The sequence below is a fragment of the Mus caroli genome, chromosome 5 (genome assembly GCF_900094665.2).
Source record: "Mus caroli chromosome 5, CAROLI_EIJ_v1.1, whole genome shotgun sequence".
NCBI lineage: Eukaryota > Metazoa > Chordata > Mammalia > Rodentia > Muridae > Mus > Mus caroli.
The window spans coordinates 82,074,439-82,093,094 of record NC_034574.1 but is presented as its reverse complement, the minus strand read 5'-3'; the positions used below and the strand labels follow the sequence as shown (position 1 = coordinate 82,093,094).

The following is an 18,656-nucleotide window of genomic DNA, read 5'->3' as shown; positions in this document are numbered from 1 at the left end:
TTTTTTTTTTTTTTTTTTTTTGGAGATGCCACAGTAGTGACTAAAACATCCGTGCTTCAACAAGAGCAACAACAAAACACAGAGCACACAAAGAAACAGGAAAATATGCTCTGTACAAAGGGAAAACAATAAAAGCTGTTCGTTAGAAATTCATGAGGACAAAACTGACAGGTGTATTTTTAAAAGATGTTTTAGGGTGGAAGGTGGAGCTCAGTGGTAGACTATTGTCAGACTGTTTCTCCTCAGAAATCCAGTATATAGGCTGGCTGGGGAGATGCTCAGTGGGTAAAAGTCCCATGCAAGCCAGGTGACCTAAGTTCAGAGCCCACACCCACATGAAAGCCAGGAGCATGCATCTGTAATTCCAGGGCTCCTACACCAGGACTGGAGAGTTATCCCAACGCTCTCAGGCCAAAGCCTAGAGTATGCCACAGCAGAGAGAGCAAGAGAGACCCTGCTTAACAAGGCAGAGGGGAGGGCCGACTTACCAAAGTTGTTCTGCAATTTCCAAGTGTGTACTGTGGTTCATATGTGCTTGTACATACATACTTCATATATACATACATACATACATGCACACACACAAACACGCACACACAGAGGCACACTCAGAGGCACACACACAGGCACACACTGGGGAGTGGAGGAAGAAAGACAAAAATCAAACAAAATCAAAAAAAAAAAACTTGGTTAAACCAACAGATAGAAGGCTAATAAAGTTCTAAAAGGAAAACAAGTGTTAACTAAAAGTTCAACATGTGGTCAACTGTTTTTCAAACATGACAGAAAAAAATTATAATATCACCAAAAGATGAGGTTGCTAGTCACACCAAGGATGGCCCTGCAAATAATATTAAGAGGCATTTCAGATTGAAATAAAAGGACATTAGATGACTCTAACCCACACCAAGAGATAACAACTATAATAAAGATAGATAATCCACAGCAACTATAAAAGCTAGTATCATTTTAACTTGAGTTACAATACATCTTCTGTTCTATATAATAAGCTAAGTTATTTTTTTAAAAATAGCAATCATTTGTGGCTATATACCCATAGTTCCTAAAAGTATAACGTTTGTAACATCAACAAATGTAAAGAATAGAGAAAAACAGTAAGGAGCAGGTTTGTAAACTATTGGTTTTAAGGTGGTATGAATTTTCAAATCAGTATTGTAGCTTTAAAATATTTAACTATACAAATAACCTAAACATCAAAAGGAGGCAGAAACTCAAGAAAACCCTACAGCATATATAGAAGACAATACCAAAAAGATTATGGATTCCTTTATATACACACAGATTAAGTTAAATAAATCCATTCCGAAAGGCAGAGATTGGAAGAACAGAGAAAAACCTTTTGATTGCATGCTGTCTCCAAGAAACTCTCCGTATATCCCAAGAAACTCTCCGTAAAGATCCCAAAATACCTATTGCATGCAAACGGTAACCAAAAAGAAAATGAAGAGAACAGACCAATGAGAGGACTTAGCCTGAAGACCATGACCTGAGGTCTATCCTGCGGTTCCACATAGTGGACTGAGAACCAACTCCTGCGTGTAGTCCACATTCACAAGCACACATGTATGTGTGCACATGTGTGCACATACATATGAACACACACACAAATAAATAGTCTCTAAAATGAATGGCTATACTAATATCAGTCAGCACTGATCTTAAGTCTGTGAAAGACTTAAATGGGTATATAGTCTGGTTTTTGATGGTTAAGAGAATTCTAAGATCGTGATCACTGCACAGCAATATACAATTATTTAACAACATCAAACTATGCACTGAAAATGGTTAAGATGTCAAATTTCATGTTGTGTATTGTTTGTTAGAATAAAAATTTGAAAGAAAACAAACATATATTTGATGTATTCAATTGTCTAAGGGAAAAAAAGGCAGCATAAGGTGGTGAGTGTGTTTGCAGAGACTGGAGGCTAACTTCTGTTCTGACTTACTAAAAGGCTTGGTGACAGAAGTCTGTCCCTAAAACCAGGAGACTCATCTCAGCCCTCTTCGTGACTGACATTTCAGCCTCAGTACTACTAGTGATTGCTTCAAAATATATGAATGCTAATGGTGACTGTGCAACAAGCTCCTGTCAGCCAGATTGGGGATTGAAAGTATAGAAACTCTGATCGCAGCCGGGCAGTGCTGGTGCACACGTTTGATCCCAGCACCTGGGAGGCAGAGGCAGGTGGATCTCTGAGTTCCAGGCCAACCTGATCTACAGAGCAAGTTCTAGAACAGTTAGAGCTACACAGAGAAACCCTGTCTCAAAAGAAAAAAAAAAAAAAAACACGAAGGAAGGAAGGAAGGCAGGAAGGGAGCAAAGGAGGGAGGGAGGGAGGGAGGGAAGGAGGGAGGGAGGGATTCTGATCCCATGTTTATATAAGATGTTGAGCCAATGTTCTCTATGGAATCTTCTGCACCTGAGATTCTCTCTTCCATCTCTTGTATTCTGTTGCTGATGCTCGCATCTATGGTTCCAGATTTCTTTCCTAGGGTTTCTATCTCCAGCATTGCCTCACTTTGGGTTTTCTTTATTGTGTCTACTTCCCTTTTTAGGTCTTGGATGGTTTTATTCAATTCCATCACCTGTTTGGTCATGTTTTCCTGTAATTCTTTAAGGTATTTTTGTGATTCCTCTTTAAGGTCTTCTACCTGTTTAGCAGTGTTCTCCTGCATTTCTTTAAGTGAGTTATTAAAGTCCTTCTTGATGTCCTCTACCATCATCATGAGATATGCTTTTAAATCCGGGTCTAGCTTTTCGGGTGTGTTGGGGTGCCCAGGACTGGGTGGGGTGGGAGTGCTGCGTTGGAAAGAGAGGCCCATTGGACATGCAAACTTTATATGCCCCAGTACAGGGGAACTCCAGGGCCAAAAAGTGGGAGTGGGTGGGTAGGGAAGTGGGGGGAGGGTATGGGGGACTTTGGGATAGCATTGGAAATGTAATTGAGGAAAATACCTAATAAAAAAATATTTTTAAAAAAACCCGAAATTGATATCTTAAAAAAAAAAAACAAGATGTTGAGCAGGGCATGGTGGTACACACTTTTAATCCCAGCACTCGGGAGGCAAAGGCAGGCAGATTTCTGAGTTCGAGGCCAGCCTGGTCTACAAAGTGAGTTCCAGGACAGCCAGAGCTATACAGAGAAACCCTGACTCAAAAAAACAAACAAAAAAAAAAAGTTGATGTTTTGTTCATCATGATTTGTTGTTGTTGTTAGTGGTAGTGATGGTGGTGGTATTGATGGTGGTATTGTTGTTGATGATGATGTTGCTATTGTTAGTGTTGTTGATGATGTTGTTGTTGATGATGTTGTTGCTGTTGTTGTTTGTAGTAGTGGTTGTGGTGTTGATGATGTTGGTGGTGGTGGTGTTGATGATGTTGGTGGTGGTGGTGTTGATGTTGTTGGTGGTGGTAGTGTTGATGATGATGTTGGTGGTGGTGTTAATGATGTTATTGGTGGTGGTGTTGATGATGATATTGGTGGTGATGTTGTTGCTGTTGTTTGTAGTAGCAGTTGTGGTGTTGATGATGTTGGTGGTGGTGGTGTTGATGATGTTGGTGGTGATGTTGATGTTGGTGGTGGTGTTAGTGTTGATGATGATGTTGGTGGTGATGTTGGTGGTGATGATGTTGTTGTTGCTGCTGCTTCTGACTTTCTTTCATCTCTAGCATACCATAGTCATGACTCTTCCCTTTGTGGACTGACCTCAGCCATCTTTGCATCTCATCTGCTGTCTGTGAGAGCAATGCCAGCGTTTTCCAGGGATCTGTCTCTGGTCTTCTCTGTGCACACATTTCATCCATACCCTCTCAGTTGCTTCCCCTGATTGCAGACTGCTTCCTCCTCACTTCCTCCAGTCACTACAGGCACCACGGTCCCCTAATCTAACCTAGTCCTCTGTCCCTGGGGGTTAATGGCCTATGCCTGCAACAAGTTTTCAGAAAACTGTTCTTTAATTCCAGTGAAGTACTTTACTGTGCCAAAATTTAAATATATGAATTCATCAAGAGCCGTCTCCTTGCCTAATGCCTGTCTTGTAGCCTACGCTACAGGAAGGAATGAAAAAGCTTTGGGAATCTTCCAAGACCCCCTCATCTTCCACTTTTCCCTCCAGTCACTCAAATATGCCAGAAAATGTCAATTTTACAATCACAAGAAAGCCATTCTGTTACTTGGACTATTTCCTTAAGTCACCTCAAGTTTCTACTCTATATTTATACATACGCCTTATACATGAGCACAGCCTACAGTGCCCTTCTTGGCTTCTTACACATGAGCACAGCCTACAGTGCCCTTCTCGGCTTCTTACACATGAGCACAGCCTACAGTGCCCTTCTCGGCTTCTTGATTGTATTAAGCTTCCCTTGCTGTGTGCAACATAAAATTCGATGTCATCTTTTCTTTTAAAACCCTTGTATGAATTATTATAACTACTCATTCTGTTTTTTTTTTTAATTTTCCACACTAGGTGAGGGTGAGAGATAGCTTTGCTTTGTTCTCTGTGACACATCCAATCATAACATGGTGCCTAGCACTCCCCCGGCCCCTACTAAGTAACTGAATAAGGGAGGGCAGTCAGTAATCTTCAAACACCATTCAAACAAAGTCTCCACAGTCAATGGACAACTGAGCCAATAAAGAAAAGGCAGCAGACACAGATAGCTCGTGTCCAGCCACGGATAGGAAGCAGCAAATTTGCAAGTCCCACCTTTGCTTAATCCTGGAGTCATCTCTTTTGCAAAATAACCTACGTTGCTTGTGTAACAGGCAAAGAACAGGCCGTTTGTTGGCTTGGCTATCCGAGGCCCTCTGGGCATCTTGGCAGACCCTGTAGGGCCATCTGGCCTTTAGCATCATCCCCCTGAAGCTCATTTCTGCTCTTCGGTGATCAAGTGCTCTACCATTGATCTTTTCCAGGATGTGAGGTTGTACCTGCTGTTTGCTGGCACCTGTATCTCATCATAGAGTAAATACCAAATGGCTTTGCAACCCCATGTAGAAAACGTTCGAGTTCTCCAAATTCCAAAAGTACACCGTATTTGGGAAGCCCTTCTCAACAGAAGTTCACAGCATTCTGAAATGATTGTGCTCTTACAATAATTTCAAAACAGCACATGGGGTCATACTAGACAACACTTGAAGAGGAAAATGCCTAAATCCCTGTTAAACAATAATCACTTTCATCCTGACGACACTTATGGCTATATACAAAACAAAGGTCAACATTATAAAGCTAATTAATACAAAGCTAAGCTCTGAGGAAATTCACTGAGGACTTCTGGGGGTCAGGGATGACCTGTCTTGAGAAAATATGGATTCCTACACCAACTGTACACCAACTTTAGCACAGAACGCCCAGCGTCTTGTAGTCCCTAAAAGAGGGACAGATGACCTAAATTTACTATGCAAAATAAGTTAGAAAATAAAACAGGACTCAAGGATGCTCTTAACCACACTGCGTGCAGGAATCTGTAACATTCTAGAGTGTCCTGTGACCACAAATCCTTACGTGTACTAAGAACTGAGACCCCGAAAGGTTAAGAGCCAGGCTAGGAAATTAACATCATCTATAAAACTATAAAAGCAGCCTTGGATACCATAGTATTGTAGAACTGAATGAAAACCTCCGTGAAAGCCCTTTTCTGCATCATAAAAACCATGTGCCCTGTTTATAATGTGGTGCCCAATACCGATGCACGTGCTGCTTAATGTCTGGGAAAGGATCTGGGCGTGCTATCCCCACACCACACAAGATCTTACAAGCAGTATGAGTCCTTTTCCAACACACTCTTCCTAAAGTCTTTTCCTCTAACCATAAATATGGGAAGCAGCATGTATAGAGGCAAGCCAGGTTAAGACATCCTGTTAATTCAGGCTTTGATACCCCAGCTCCCGGCAAACGCTGACAGGAAGAAGTCCCACCACATCTCACGAGTCTTTGCTCCACTCTCATCTTTCCTTGTCATATCCCTGGCTTGTTTTTTCTTACACTCAAAAATCTACTAAAAAAAAAAAATCCATGTCCTTAAAAATACAGAGATACAGTTTAGATCTTCTTTCCACAGAGGACAGAGTTACCAGCCCCTGTGATTTTTTTTTTTTTGACCAGTCTGGCTAATAATTTGGTGCCAGCACCAACTGCTGGCTAGATCATCTAGTCAGCAGGATGGGGCTCACTGTTCTCTTGCTTGTGTGATTTTGGTTTTTGAACATTTAAAATTGCCAACAATCCCAAATGGTGTCTCATGACTCCTCTCCAATTCGTTTCTATTTAAAGATTAAAAACTATCATATTTGGACTGAATTTTGATAAGATGCACAAGGAATAAGCCACTGTAAGACCAAATAGATTTCTGCTTATAATGAATGAGACATAGAGTTTTATACCGAACCTCAAAAGGCACAAGTGCATCTCTGTATTATTCTGTCTGTAATCATCCTCAGAAACCCTAGATGACTTACTGAGTACCCACTGCCATACAAAGCAACTCAGGGAATTTAAATGAACAAGATCAGACTGACACAGCTTACGGGTTCTGAACCAGGGTAGAACACTTGCCTACGAAAACAAGCGCTGCTTCTGTTCCTACCCGCTTATAGTTTATATCTTTCTTAAGTAAAGACAAAGGGGGGTTGCACTACAGACGACTTTCTTACTCACAATAGGTCAAGCATCTGTGCTCAGGTTTGTAGCCAGCAGAGGTCACAAAACAAATGGATATCTGTGAAAAGAAAAATAATGGTGGGATGTACTTCACATAACGATCTTCGGGTGGTAAAGTGATACCTGTGTCCCTTAAATCCAGATCTCCCTCCCTCCCTCCTTCTACACCCAGGTCTTAGGTTTAGATTCTATTTTTCTCACTTCTGCTGCTTTTGTTGCTGATGTCATATAGTGTACACATTCCCATTAACTAGAAAGAGATCTAAAAATCAAGGATTTCGACTTGGTGTAGTGGCACACACCTTAAACCCCAGCACTCGCCAGTGGGTCTCTGTGAGTTTGAAGCCAACCTGATCAACGTAGTGAGTCCAGGACAGACCCTGTCTGTCTACATAGTGAGACCCTGTCACAGTAATTTTAATTAATTAAAGTATTTTTAGTTATCATTTTAACTTTCACTTAGCATACAAAGTAATGGGTTTAATTATGACATTTGCTGATACACATACCATTATACTTTGTTGTTAACTTGCACCGCCCTCCACAAACCCACATCCTTAATCTTCTTTTACTAGGTGTCCGTCTTCTTTATCTGACTGATTGCAAAGGTTTGGTTATCTCTCCCTGCTCCCCCTTCTCCTTTCTAAACACAAGTATATCTTCCTCTCTTTTCTACTTTTATATGTATGCATGTATATATGTTTGTGTGTGTACACATATATAGATTGAAATTTAGATTCTACATGAAGAAAAATTTATTTTTTTTGTCTTTCAAAATAAAAGACTTCTTGCTAAAAAAAAATGTATGGGAATTTTGTCTTGCAAACCTCTCCTTGTGAAAGTCTATAAATGTGCTGGACATGTGGTGCATTCTTACAGAGATAGGAGGATCAGGAGTTCAAAGCTAGCCTTGGCTACATAGTGAGTTATAGGCTAACCTCATCTATAAAAGATCCTGTCTCAATGAAAAAAGTTTATAAATATCTCTACTAATCTAGTATTGGGGGTTTTAACTGTATAAATACAAATAACCATTGCTCACATTTGTCAAAACGAAAGTTTTACTATAAGAAGATATAGAGTTTTTTTTTTTTACTGAAATATAGCAAAATACAAATTGGCTGAAATCCATCAACCATGATGATTTTAACTCTGTAAAAATAATTGATACTTAAAATGAGGCTTTGACTAGAAATTGTATCTGGAATATCCTTGCAGGACTTCAGTCGATGCTTACTGTGCCCTGAATCCCTTAATAAAAGTTTCTCTGGCCAGACTGGGTTGTTCCATATACAGGCCATTAATGGTCCTCAAAGACATGATAGCTATTATACAAATGCAGTTTTTTTTTAAAAAAAAAAAGAGTTTATGTTGCCTAGTTTTACTACAGGTATTATTATAATTAGGACAAGCAAGTCTACATGTTGTGTATGTGTAGGAATAAACAAAAGCTATATTAGGAGAAAGGCTATGCTGTGTTTCCCAAAGTCTATGTCTTTTTACTTGTGTTCTGATGAAAATCCGGAATACTCGTAGAATAGTACTTGAGCTGGCCACAGCCTCTCTGCTGGCTACAGGAGAATTTGGACTTTTCCCCAGCACAGCTCCCTCAATTCATCTGCAGGATTAATGCTTTCAGAAGCTTTGAAAATCTTTCTGCAATGGGAACAGGCTGTTGTGTGGATTCCCTCATTTTCAGCATCCTCGATTCTTCCTGTATCTCTGGCTACAGTTATCACAGAAACTTTTTTGTCTTAGTAGAGTTATTCAAAATAAATAATCTCTACCAGTTACTATTTTTCTCAACCTTAGGGGGAAAGCCAGTCTGTAGAGATTCCACTTTAAGTCCTGTTGTTCTACCCATATCCCTAGCATTTTACTAGCAAGAAACAACATCATCTCTTTCAGTAGCATCTGTGTCTGTCTAACTAAGTAATATTCTCAAATAAAGCATGAATTGGTCTTTACAAAAATAAAAATGAAGTCGCTTAATCCCTCTAGCTACAAAGCCCTCCTACCCCAACTGATGGCCCCTCTGCTCCCTGTGTCTGTGCATATAAACCTCTATTCGCTAAAAAGTCTTTCATCTAGGGGAACTTTTTTATTTGTCTGTCTGCCTGTTTATGGTGTTTGACCTAGGGTACCTCTATGCAGCTTTGACTGGCTTAGGGTTTGCTGTGCCGAAGGCCTCGAACTCACAGAGGTCCTCTTCCCTCTGCCTCTTGAGTGACGGGATTAAAAGTACTCACCACCATGCCCAGCTAAGTATTTCAGGATATTTTAAGTGAACACTCATGAAAGCCTCATGTCCATTAATACAGACATATGAATAGACTGATTTAAATTGTATTGAATGTCAGGGAAATTACTCAAGTCATTCTTATAGACTATATTTCAGGGTAATTTTTATAGCTCATTATTAATAATGTTTTTAGAAGATACTATATAATATAGAATGTAGAATTCCCTTGAATTAATACTGAAGTCTTAGCACATCAAGAAGTCTAACTGGCCTGTGAAACAGGAATTAGATACTTTCCATAAGTCCCCTCCCTTGTCTTCTTCAACACACACACACACACACACACACACACACACACACACAGAGTGGAAGGTCACTGGAGACAAAAGTAGATGCATGCACAGAAGTGTGCCTTCCACTAAGCCAATAACTATTTGTCATAACAAAGATGCTCTCCATATGCCTGGCCCTGCAAGATAAGCCTTACACAAGTATTTCACTTAGCGCTCAGAATGACTATAAACTATCTATAAAAAACTTGACACTCAAAGTTTTTTATTTAAAAGTTTTTATACCATATATTTTGCTCACCCCACCCCCAGGGACTCAGAGTTATTTTAGGGCTTAGAGAGAATTTTGTGTAGCTGGTAAAGAGAGGTAGGTTCCAGTTCTTTACCACCCCATACTCTTGCTGTCCCTAAACATTACATCTTTCTCAATCCATTTTTTTAAGATCTTATCTTCAGTCATTTATTTCCGAGCCCATAACTGTGTCCTCTGTCTCCTCAAGCTGCTCTGGCTTTTAGTTCAAGTATCAATGCTTTTCCTTCGACATCAGAGCCACAGACTTGAACCCCGGGGTAATCAGAATCAGTTGCTAATCGTATAATTTTTAAGAGATAATTGAGCAAAGGGTTAACGACAAGAGAACTTAAAGTATCTACTTAGCTTATCATTGGAGATGGATATATTCCTTGAGGTATAATCTTTTTTAAATATCTGGCATGTAGGGATGTTCATGTATGAGCAGGGGAACATGTGAGATCATCAGACAACCTCGGGTGCTTCATTTTTTAACTGTGTCTGAGACTGGGTCTTCATTTGCTGGTGCCCATGCCAGGCTGACTGAGCTGGGAGCTTTGGAGACTCTCCTGTCTCCACCTCCCATCTTGCTGTAGGAACACTGAGGTTACAGATGCTGGAACTGTGTCTGACTTCACAGGAGGTTCCAAGGACCCAAACTCAGGTTCTCATGTTCAAACAGCAATTGCTGTGTTCACTGAGCCATGCCCCGTGTCAAATACAGTCCTTATAGTAGTTATAAATGAATGAATTACATTTAATATATGGATATAGAAAAACATAAGTGTGAATGGAGAAATAAAGTTGGGATATGTCATATAGATAAAGATACCATGTGTGTATGGTATTTTGTTGTTGTTGGGTTTTTTTTTTTGTTTTTTTGTGTGTATGTTTTAAATATATAAAATAATGGACAATAATATCGATATACCCACTCATATAAAACATATTAAAGTACTGATTGGTAGGGGAAAGTTCATGTTAAGGGTGAGTCATTATTTATAGGGTAATTAAAGAGTTATGGCTCTAATAATAAATAAAGGACATTGACTGTGTAGTAATGTATTAATTTTAAAATATTTAAAATGGCTCGCAGAGATGGTGCAGTGGTTAAAAGCACTAGATGCTCTTGCAGAAGACCTGGGTTCAGTTCTCAGCACCCACATGGTGGCTAACAGCCATCTGTAACTCCAGTTCCAGGAGATTCAACCCCCTCTTCTGACCTCCATGGGCACCAAGCACACATGTGGTGCATACACATACCCTAGGCAAAACGTTCAACACCTAAAATGGAATAAATCAATCGGAAAAAAAAAAAACCCACTAAGGAAAGACACCATAAAGTTGCCCTTTGTTCAATATAGGTGGTACTTATATGGCATTAGTCACTAGCATTTCTTGAATGTTTAAAGTGTTTTCCTTCAACACAATCTTCTGATGTTTAATGGAGATAAATGATACATGCATACACGCATGCATACACACACACACACACACACACACACACACACACACACGGAAGAGGCTGACAGAAGCCTCACCACTGACCACTGCCATTGTGAGGCTAGTGCGGTTTGGTGGCTGCTGTCAGCAGTCTAGTTAGGGAGAATGAGATAGTAAAGCAATGATGAGACAAAGCAGCAGGTGAAGAGAGGCGATGTCCTCACAGGGAAGGGAGCCATTTGCAAATAAAGTGTTTGAAGCTTGAACTGTGGTACCTAGCTGCAAGTGCCAAGTCCCTTGGCTAGGGTGGAGCTGATTGATAAATAGACCCAAATTAAGAGAGTAAGAGGACCCATGTCCCTGCATCCCAACTATCGAATATAATCTATTAGAATAGATTGAAATTCCTTGAGCAGATCATCCTGAGAAAATAATTAAATCTAACCCCAATTAGATCTCACGTATATGTGGTTCTGTCTGATTAACTGGAGAAGTCCCAAATAAGCTACAGATAATGAACAACAGCAATATTTATCCAAGGGAGCAAGGAACCCTGCATAGTAAATTCAGAAAAGGGGATCTAAGAGTTAGAGGCAGTAAAGTTAGCGGCTGGGCATTCTGATAGTATGTTTAAGGTCAGGTGTATATGAACTACAGCTGCCTCGAAACTTAGAATATTTAGGACAGACCTTCCTAAATGGCCTTCCCACTACTCTCAGAAACGCTGTTGTTTTCAAATGCAAAACTGGCCTAGATGTTAGCAGGGATCCCAAATGAGGGAAGGTAGCAGAGTCTACTAGACTGTAGGAATTGCAAGCTCAGAATTCCAACAGGATTGGGGCCCACAGCTAATTCAAGCAGCAGCTAGGAGCAGCAAACTTTACACAGAAGCAGCAGCTGCATTTTGCGCTTTAAGGCTAGCAAATCCTGTTCGCGGACCCTCTTTGTCATCATAAACTAGAACAAAGAAGCATGGTGGATTGGGGTGGCTGGAACAGGAGCTGCAGCAGGACAGCTGAGGAAGTGGTGGGGAAAGCCTGCACCTGTGCAGCCACAGCTATCCTCTGAAATCTGCAGAAACCTCTGAAAGCTGCAGGGTTGGCAGCTGTGGCCACTGGGTTTGGGAAGGACAAGAGGTGAGCCTGAGCTGGCTCACGGGCTCTGCACGGGTGGACCAAAGCAATTTGTTAGAACTCCCACTCTTAACAGCAGAGCCAGCAAGAGATGCCAACGTGTTTGTGCTCTCAGGGCGGGAGCGGCGGAGATACTCAAATCATGGCCGTTTGGTGCTGTGAACACGGGTGTTTATGAAAGACTTCAAACTCCAAAGTTAAAGAACACATAATAGAATAAACACACGTTTGAATTAGATCATTTTCTCAACACATTTATATTCGTCTAAGATACAGAATTGTAGAGGGGTTTTAGTTAAGAAAAGAATGGGGGGGGGCTAATTCAAGAAACTGCGAATGATTCGTGGTCACTTATAAATACTCTGTGATGACAAGGTCTTTAATTATAACCAATGATAAGCGTGTCATACTGCAGCCTGGAGTTTCAAGAGGAACTTAGTGATGTAACTAGAATTTTATTCTGCAGATAAAAAGTATAAAAGAAGGGGGCTGGGGACAGGCTGCTCAGAGGAGGAACTGCCAAGCTGATAAATCCAGGTGAGACCAGGATTTGCTGGGCACTGACCTCACCGTTTGACCCCACTGTTAGCTTTAAATCTCTAACTGGTCCCACTGATCACATGTATCCATCAGCGCAAGCAATCTCCAACTCATTTGAGTATGCGAAGGCGAAATAATCAAATGAGAATGACAGCGGGGGCGGGGGTGGGGGGACCACCTGTGATCCTTTTGAGGCACTGTTGGGACTTGTCTGGCAACATCTGTGTGGCCCTGAGGAACCTGAAAATACCCTTCTCCATAGCCCCACCTCGGGAAGCACTCAGTAACCGGCGCCTGGAAGACACAGGTGCACCTTACCTCGCTTCCTGTCCATCTCAGGAATCATGCCGTCTTCCCTGAGAGAGCCCCCTCTGGCTGAAGAACTCCCATCCGCTGGCCTCTAGAAGAGCAGCCAAAGGGTGTGTACAAGCTGACCTGCTGCCTCAGCACTGCCTCCTGACAGAGGCATAGGGACCACATGGGCTGTCTTCCTGAGTCAGGCACAGGTGTAAACACAAGTAAGCCTCACCGTGAAGGACCACATGGGGACCAGGAAAGACGCATGCAGGCTGCACTCCTGCTGTCAAGGTAACAGCTATCTTTGATTCCTGGCAACAGGATCCTGCGGGGCCTGCCCTCTGAGACACTGAGGGATTAGCCAGACTCTCCCGCTAGGGAGGTCACTGCCCTCCAAAGGGTTGGTCAATGCGTTTGTCCCCTCCAGAGAGGGGTGTTGCTGGCAGCCTACAGCAGATTGTCAGCATATTCTCCTGTGAATGACACAGCCCCAGCGTCCTCTCTTCCTACTTCCAGTAAATGCTTGCTACTCAGAGAGGAGTCTGCCTCCAGACAGTGACAACTGATAAGTTGCTGGCATTCTGGCCTTCTTGAAAAATGATCCATAGAAAATCGAAGCAGTTCCTTCAAGGAATTCAAATCCTATTCTCTGAGGCTCTAGCCACCCTTGAAGGTCATCCCTACCTGCAAAATTTTGAATGAAGTGGCTTACCTGGTATTCAAAGCAATACTGGACACGTTCTTCTGGTCAGACATAGATGCCCTTACTCAGTTGCGTGTGTGTGCTGTGTATGTGTCTAAGGAAGATAAAAGGTAAGACTGCAGGAGAGGCTGACCCCATTAAAAGAACTCAACTGTCCTTGCTTTCCCAGGAGGCATCTCACAAGTAATGACAGCCACAGATAGTTTGGCTACGGGACAGTAAACGTTTCCTGGCTCCCTAAGATGACTCAGACTCTCTGCCTTGCCATGGGAGCACCTGTGCATAATCCAAGGATAAACAACATCATGTTATAATTCCATGTCTCAGTGTGAAATCATTACAGAAGACAAAGCTAGACATATAAAATATGGTCGTGGGTAAAGAAATAACTCAGCAGCTAAAAGCACTGCTCATTCAGAGGACTTGGGTTGGATTCCCAGCTCCCACAACAGAGCTAAGAACAGTCCGTTACTCCAGCTCCAAGGGATCCAATACACTCTTCTAACCTCCACCGACACCAGGCACATGTGGTGCAGAGACATACATCCAGGCAAAACACCAAGATATAAAATAAAAATAAATCACTAAGGAAGAATATTCAGAGCCTTCATTTACAAAGGTCTCATGGGACTGGAGAGATACCTCATGGGTTAAGAGCACTGACTGCTCTTCTAGAGGTCCTGAGTTCAATTCCCAGTAACCACGTGGTGGCTCACAACCATCTGTGATAGGATCTGATGCCCTCTTCTGGTGTGTCTGAAGACAGCTACAGTGTAGTTATATACATAAAACAAATAAATCTTTAAAAACAAAACAAAACAGTCTCATGATGTGAAATGGTGCTAACTTTCTAAATACTATGTAAAGAAGAACTTAGAGAGGTAGCCTACACGGTCCTCTCTAGTAGATGCTGAAAGAAATTTAAAGGAGTATATATTCTAGAATTCAAGATGGCAGAGGCTATCAACAAAGTTGCTGAAGTTGTGAGTATGTATTGCCAGAATGGAAGAGCACTGAGAGTCAAAAAATCTTCTGGCAGTGAACGTACCAGGAAAGCGATGCAAAAGGATGGAGGAACTGGAAAGTGTGGGATCTGCAGCAAATTCAGATCATAAAGAAGTATGTCATATGGGCGGTATGGTGGTCATAGGATATTCCAGCAGATGGGAAAGTCATAGAAATGGGAATCGTGACTATAGGAGTCGTGAAGCTGTGCACGCTCTGTATCTATGTTTAATAGCCAACTGCTAATTGGTACACCAATGCACATCACAGAGGATGAGCAGCCCCTACCATAGGACGCTTTTTCCCCCATCTTAAATGCCCACAGCAACTTCCTGTGGGCTGGTTGGCGCTGGTCTATAGATAGGACTGGCGGGGATAGGGAGCAAGGAAGGGGCAGCCTGTGGATGCAAATTGCCCGCATCAAGTTAATGACATGGTAAGTATAGCATGCAGGAACAGGGATGGATAGCGTGGGATTTAGAATAAATAAAATTGAAGATTCGGAGACATCTTTAAGTGGTGGTTATGACAACATGGGGCAGGGGTGTTTGGATTTGAGATGAGAGAGTGGACTGGATAATAAGATGGAGTGTGTCGTGGGTGAAGGATTTGGGAGATGCTGCCAGAAAGGGGATGGAACTGTCTCCAAGCTTTGGCAAGCCCTTCAGCAGAGGAATGGAAATAGTAATCGATGCTCTGAAGTGAGGAGAGAACATGGCAAAGCAGGGAGGACTGAGTGGCAGGGACAACAACCCAGAATCCAGGGAGTCGACCCTGGCAATGACTGCATTAGGGGTGCTGGCAGGAAATAGATGGATACAGGCCTAGACCATGGCATGGATGAAGTAGTCTTCTAGAGCAAGTACAGTAGATTGCCCTGGTTTGCATGGGCTCAGTCAAGCACCTGGGCTCCAGGGTTGATGGCAGAGCCTCTAGTATTGAGTATATGGGCCAATCCATGCAATAAATTGGTTCAGCCAACATCAGCTTTAGTATGGAGCACATGAATGTGCCCATTAGTCACATGGGTCAACCCATTGAATATACAAAATCTCGTATGAAGTGCATGGGCCTGAGTAGGGAAGACATGCATGCAGAGGCGTGGGGTAGGCCTAAAGATTGTGAGACCCAGGATGAACGGTATGCTAATTACATGTAGTATGTGAAAACATCTGGGCCAAAAGACTCAAGTACACAGACCCAGCCCTGGGTATAAACACTGAATGTTCAGGTCTAGTTAAATGAGTAATGTAGTGCCAGCAATCCCTGCGCTGTTGAGATGTCATGTGACAATTCATCGGTTAGTTACTTTTAGCAAAGCCAGAGGCCATGTTTCTGGGGTGACAGACATGAGAAATCTCTTAGGTGGAAATGCTAAAGGACACATTCTAACATCAAGATGGAAAACAGGAAATCCTGGGAGAGACACTTGCATCTCCACGTTTATCGCAACAATACTCGAGATAGCTGAACCATAGAATCATCCTATATGTCCATCTACAGATGAATAAATATAAATTTGTGAAGTTTTATTACTTATTATAAATCTATTATTATAAAATTTAGCATTTGTTTATTTCTAAAAAGAGGGAAATGATGTCAAAGGAAAATTAATGCAACTTGAGGCAGTCATATTAAGCAAAACAAGTTAGCCCAGGTCTGCTTTGGTACGTAAAATATGCATCTCTGCCCCTTGTCTGGGTTCTGAAACTAAACACAGACCACCGTGCCCCTTATTCCAACTCTTCTTTGCATATGCTATATTTTCTATATAGTACAGGGTCTCATTTTCTTATGGTTTCTAAGATCTCAGCTCACCAAGACTTTTCCAAGTAATGGGATGAAAAGACCTAGCCTATCTGGACATCCATTCTTGAGATACCCACTTGATTAACAAATATATCTGGGCTGCTTTGCCTTAATATATATTTACTCATTTGACATACTTGATACTTGGTAAATAGTTTTTTTTTTTTGCCTGTGAACGTATAGAAAACTCTCAACAACTCTCTCTCTCTCTCTCTCTCTCTCTCTCTCTCTCTCTCTCTCTCTCTCTCTCTCTTCTTGGAAGAAATTAGAGTAGGAGGAGTTAGGCAGTGAGAAATGAGGTCGGAGATTATAAAGAATCTTATAAGCAAGGCCTTTTGTCTGATCAAAAGGAAAGACTCAGGATGGCATTACATTTCCTTTGCCTTGGTGTAGAAGGGAGTCCTCCCTTTCCATCTGGGATGAAGTGGAAGGAACAGACACCCCAATTTCAGCAAAGAAGAGACGAGTCCTGGTGAACCAGACTGCAATATCCACACTAAGACAAAAACATGTGGCTACCACTGTTTTTATCCAAAACCATTGCTAACAGCAGGCTGCCGTTCTTCTACCGAAGAGCAGCCACCTCCCCGTTTTCTCATCAGGTTAATAGGAATCTGGTCTAAAGGCTGCCAACCATGGGCTAAACGTAGCACAAATATGCACATACGGAGGGTGCCATTGGCTAGAGATCCCCCGATATTTTCCTTCTCAGTTTTGTTTGTTGCAGGTCCCGCTGGTTGAGTTGGAGCCCTATCACTTGATAACTGTGTCAGAGTGGAGGAGGAACTCCTCCAGTGTCTGTATTCCCAGCCGTGCCTCCTTTCCCCAATCAAGTCTCCAAAAGAGCTTGCTGTCTTCCCTACCTCTCCTTTTTCTCTTCTCCTCTCCACCCTCCCCTCCCCCTCTCTGTCTTCCTCTTCCCTCCTCTCTCCCTCCCTCCTTTCCTCTCATCTTTCAAATAATAGTTGCCACATCCTGAGCCTAAAACTTTCCAGAAATGGGGTTAGTGAGTGTCTTTACAATGGCTCATTTTAATAGTAAATTAGGTACAAAGAGCCTCTGTTTTGAACAATATGAAGGTTGTTCCAGGGAGTCCATATTTTAGGCAATTCTCTTTCTAGTGAAATACTTCTGCGGTCACTTCTATAAACAGATGAAAACTACTTTGTTTCTCAAAACAGATGCTAGTCGGGGGAATACATGGGAACTCTACCAGCACATCCGTTAACTTTCAGCCTACTATCCTCCGGAAAGCCACTGCTTCCTGGGTCCCTATTCCCCATCCGAGATGTGAAGAGTCTCAGATGTGGTCTTATCAGGATGTCAAAACAGATGGCAGGTAACGGAAATTTTTAGTGTTATGTCATAATCTTTTAGCATCCACCAAGTATTTGAGGTAATCTACACTTGTTCTCTATTTAAATCTACTAGAGGCACTTTTCTTATATCAACTTGGAAATTTTCTATCTATAAAGTATTGGGAGCTTTTTTTTTAATGTGTGGTGCGGATGTCTGTATATTTTATGTAATTTATGTGTAAGGTATAATTCTAGGTGCTAAAGATGCAGTAGGACCTCAAAAGGTAAAACCCCTGCTCCAGTGAGCACACCTTCCAGTAGTGAGATGCATATGCACTATAAAAGCAGACCATCTAGATAGACAAATGGTAAAATGCTGAAAACCATTCTGGAGGGGAAATGATATAGGAAAGGGGTGGGACATAATTCTACAGAGAATCAGAGTAAATAAATTCTCACAGAAAGGCACATTTGAACAAAAATTTGAAACACTTGAATGTGTAAGGAAACATTGTAACTTCACTTCTGTCCTAATAATATCTTCCCTGTGGGGAGCTTAAAGATTATGTTTTTATTTTATGTATACATGCAGTGTGGGTGGTCTCCTTGGGACCTAGCCCTGTCTTCTGCAAAAGCAAGAAGCACTCTGAGTGGCTAAGGCATTGATCTCTTTAGGAAGAAATTAGAGTCACTGAGTAGGAGGAGTTAGGCAAAGAAATGCTAAGGCATCCCTTCTGTGGGAATTTAAAGATGAATACTCTAGGGCTGGAGAGGTAGCTAGGGAAGAAGGGTGCTTGGAAGACCTGAGTTTGGATCTCTGGCAGAAGGAGAAGGAGAAGGAGAAGGAGAAGGAGAAGGAGAAGGAGAAGGAGAAGGAGAAGGAGAAGGAGAAGGAGAAGGAGAAGGAGAAGGAGAAG

At 41.8% G+C, this 18,656-nt stretch overlaps 1 protein-coding gene across 1 annotated transcript in view; it reads right to left on the bottom strand.

The window, feature by feature from the left end:
* Slc4a4 (solute carrier family 4 member 4) overlaps positions 1-18,656 on the bottom strand; it is a 422,068-nt gene that overhangs the window by 396,958 nt on the left and 6,454 nt on the right. The window contains exon 2 of the mRNA XM_029477155.1: positions 6,685-6,745. Within this exon, the coding sequence (XP_029333015.1) occupies positions 6,685-6,698 (14 nt within the window). The 5' untranslated portion in view covers positions 6,699-6,745. The remainder of the gene's footprint in view (positions 1-6,684; positions 6,746-18,656) is intronic.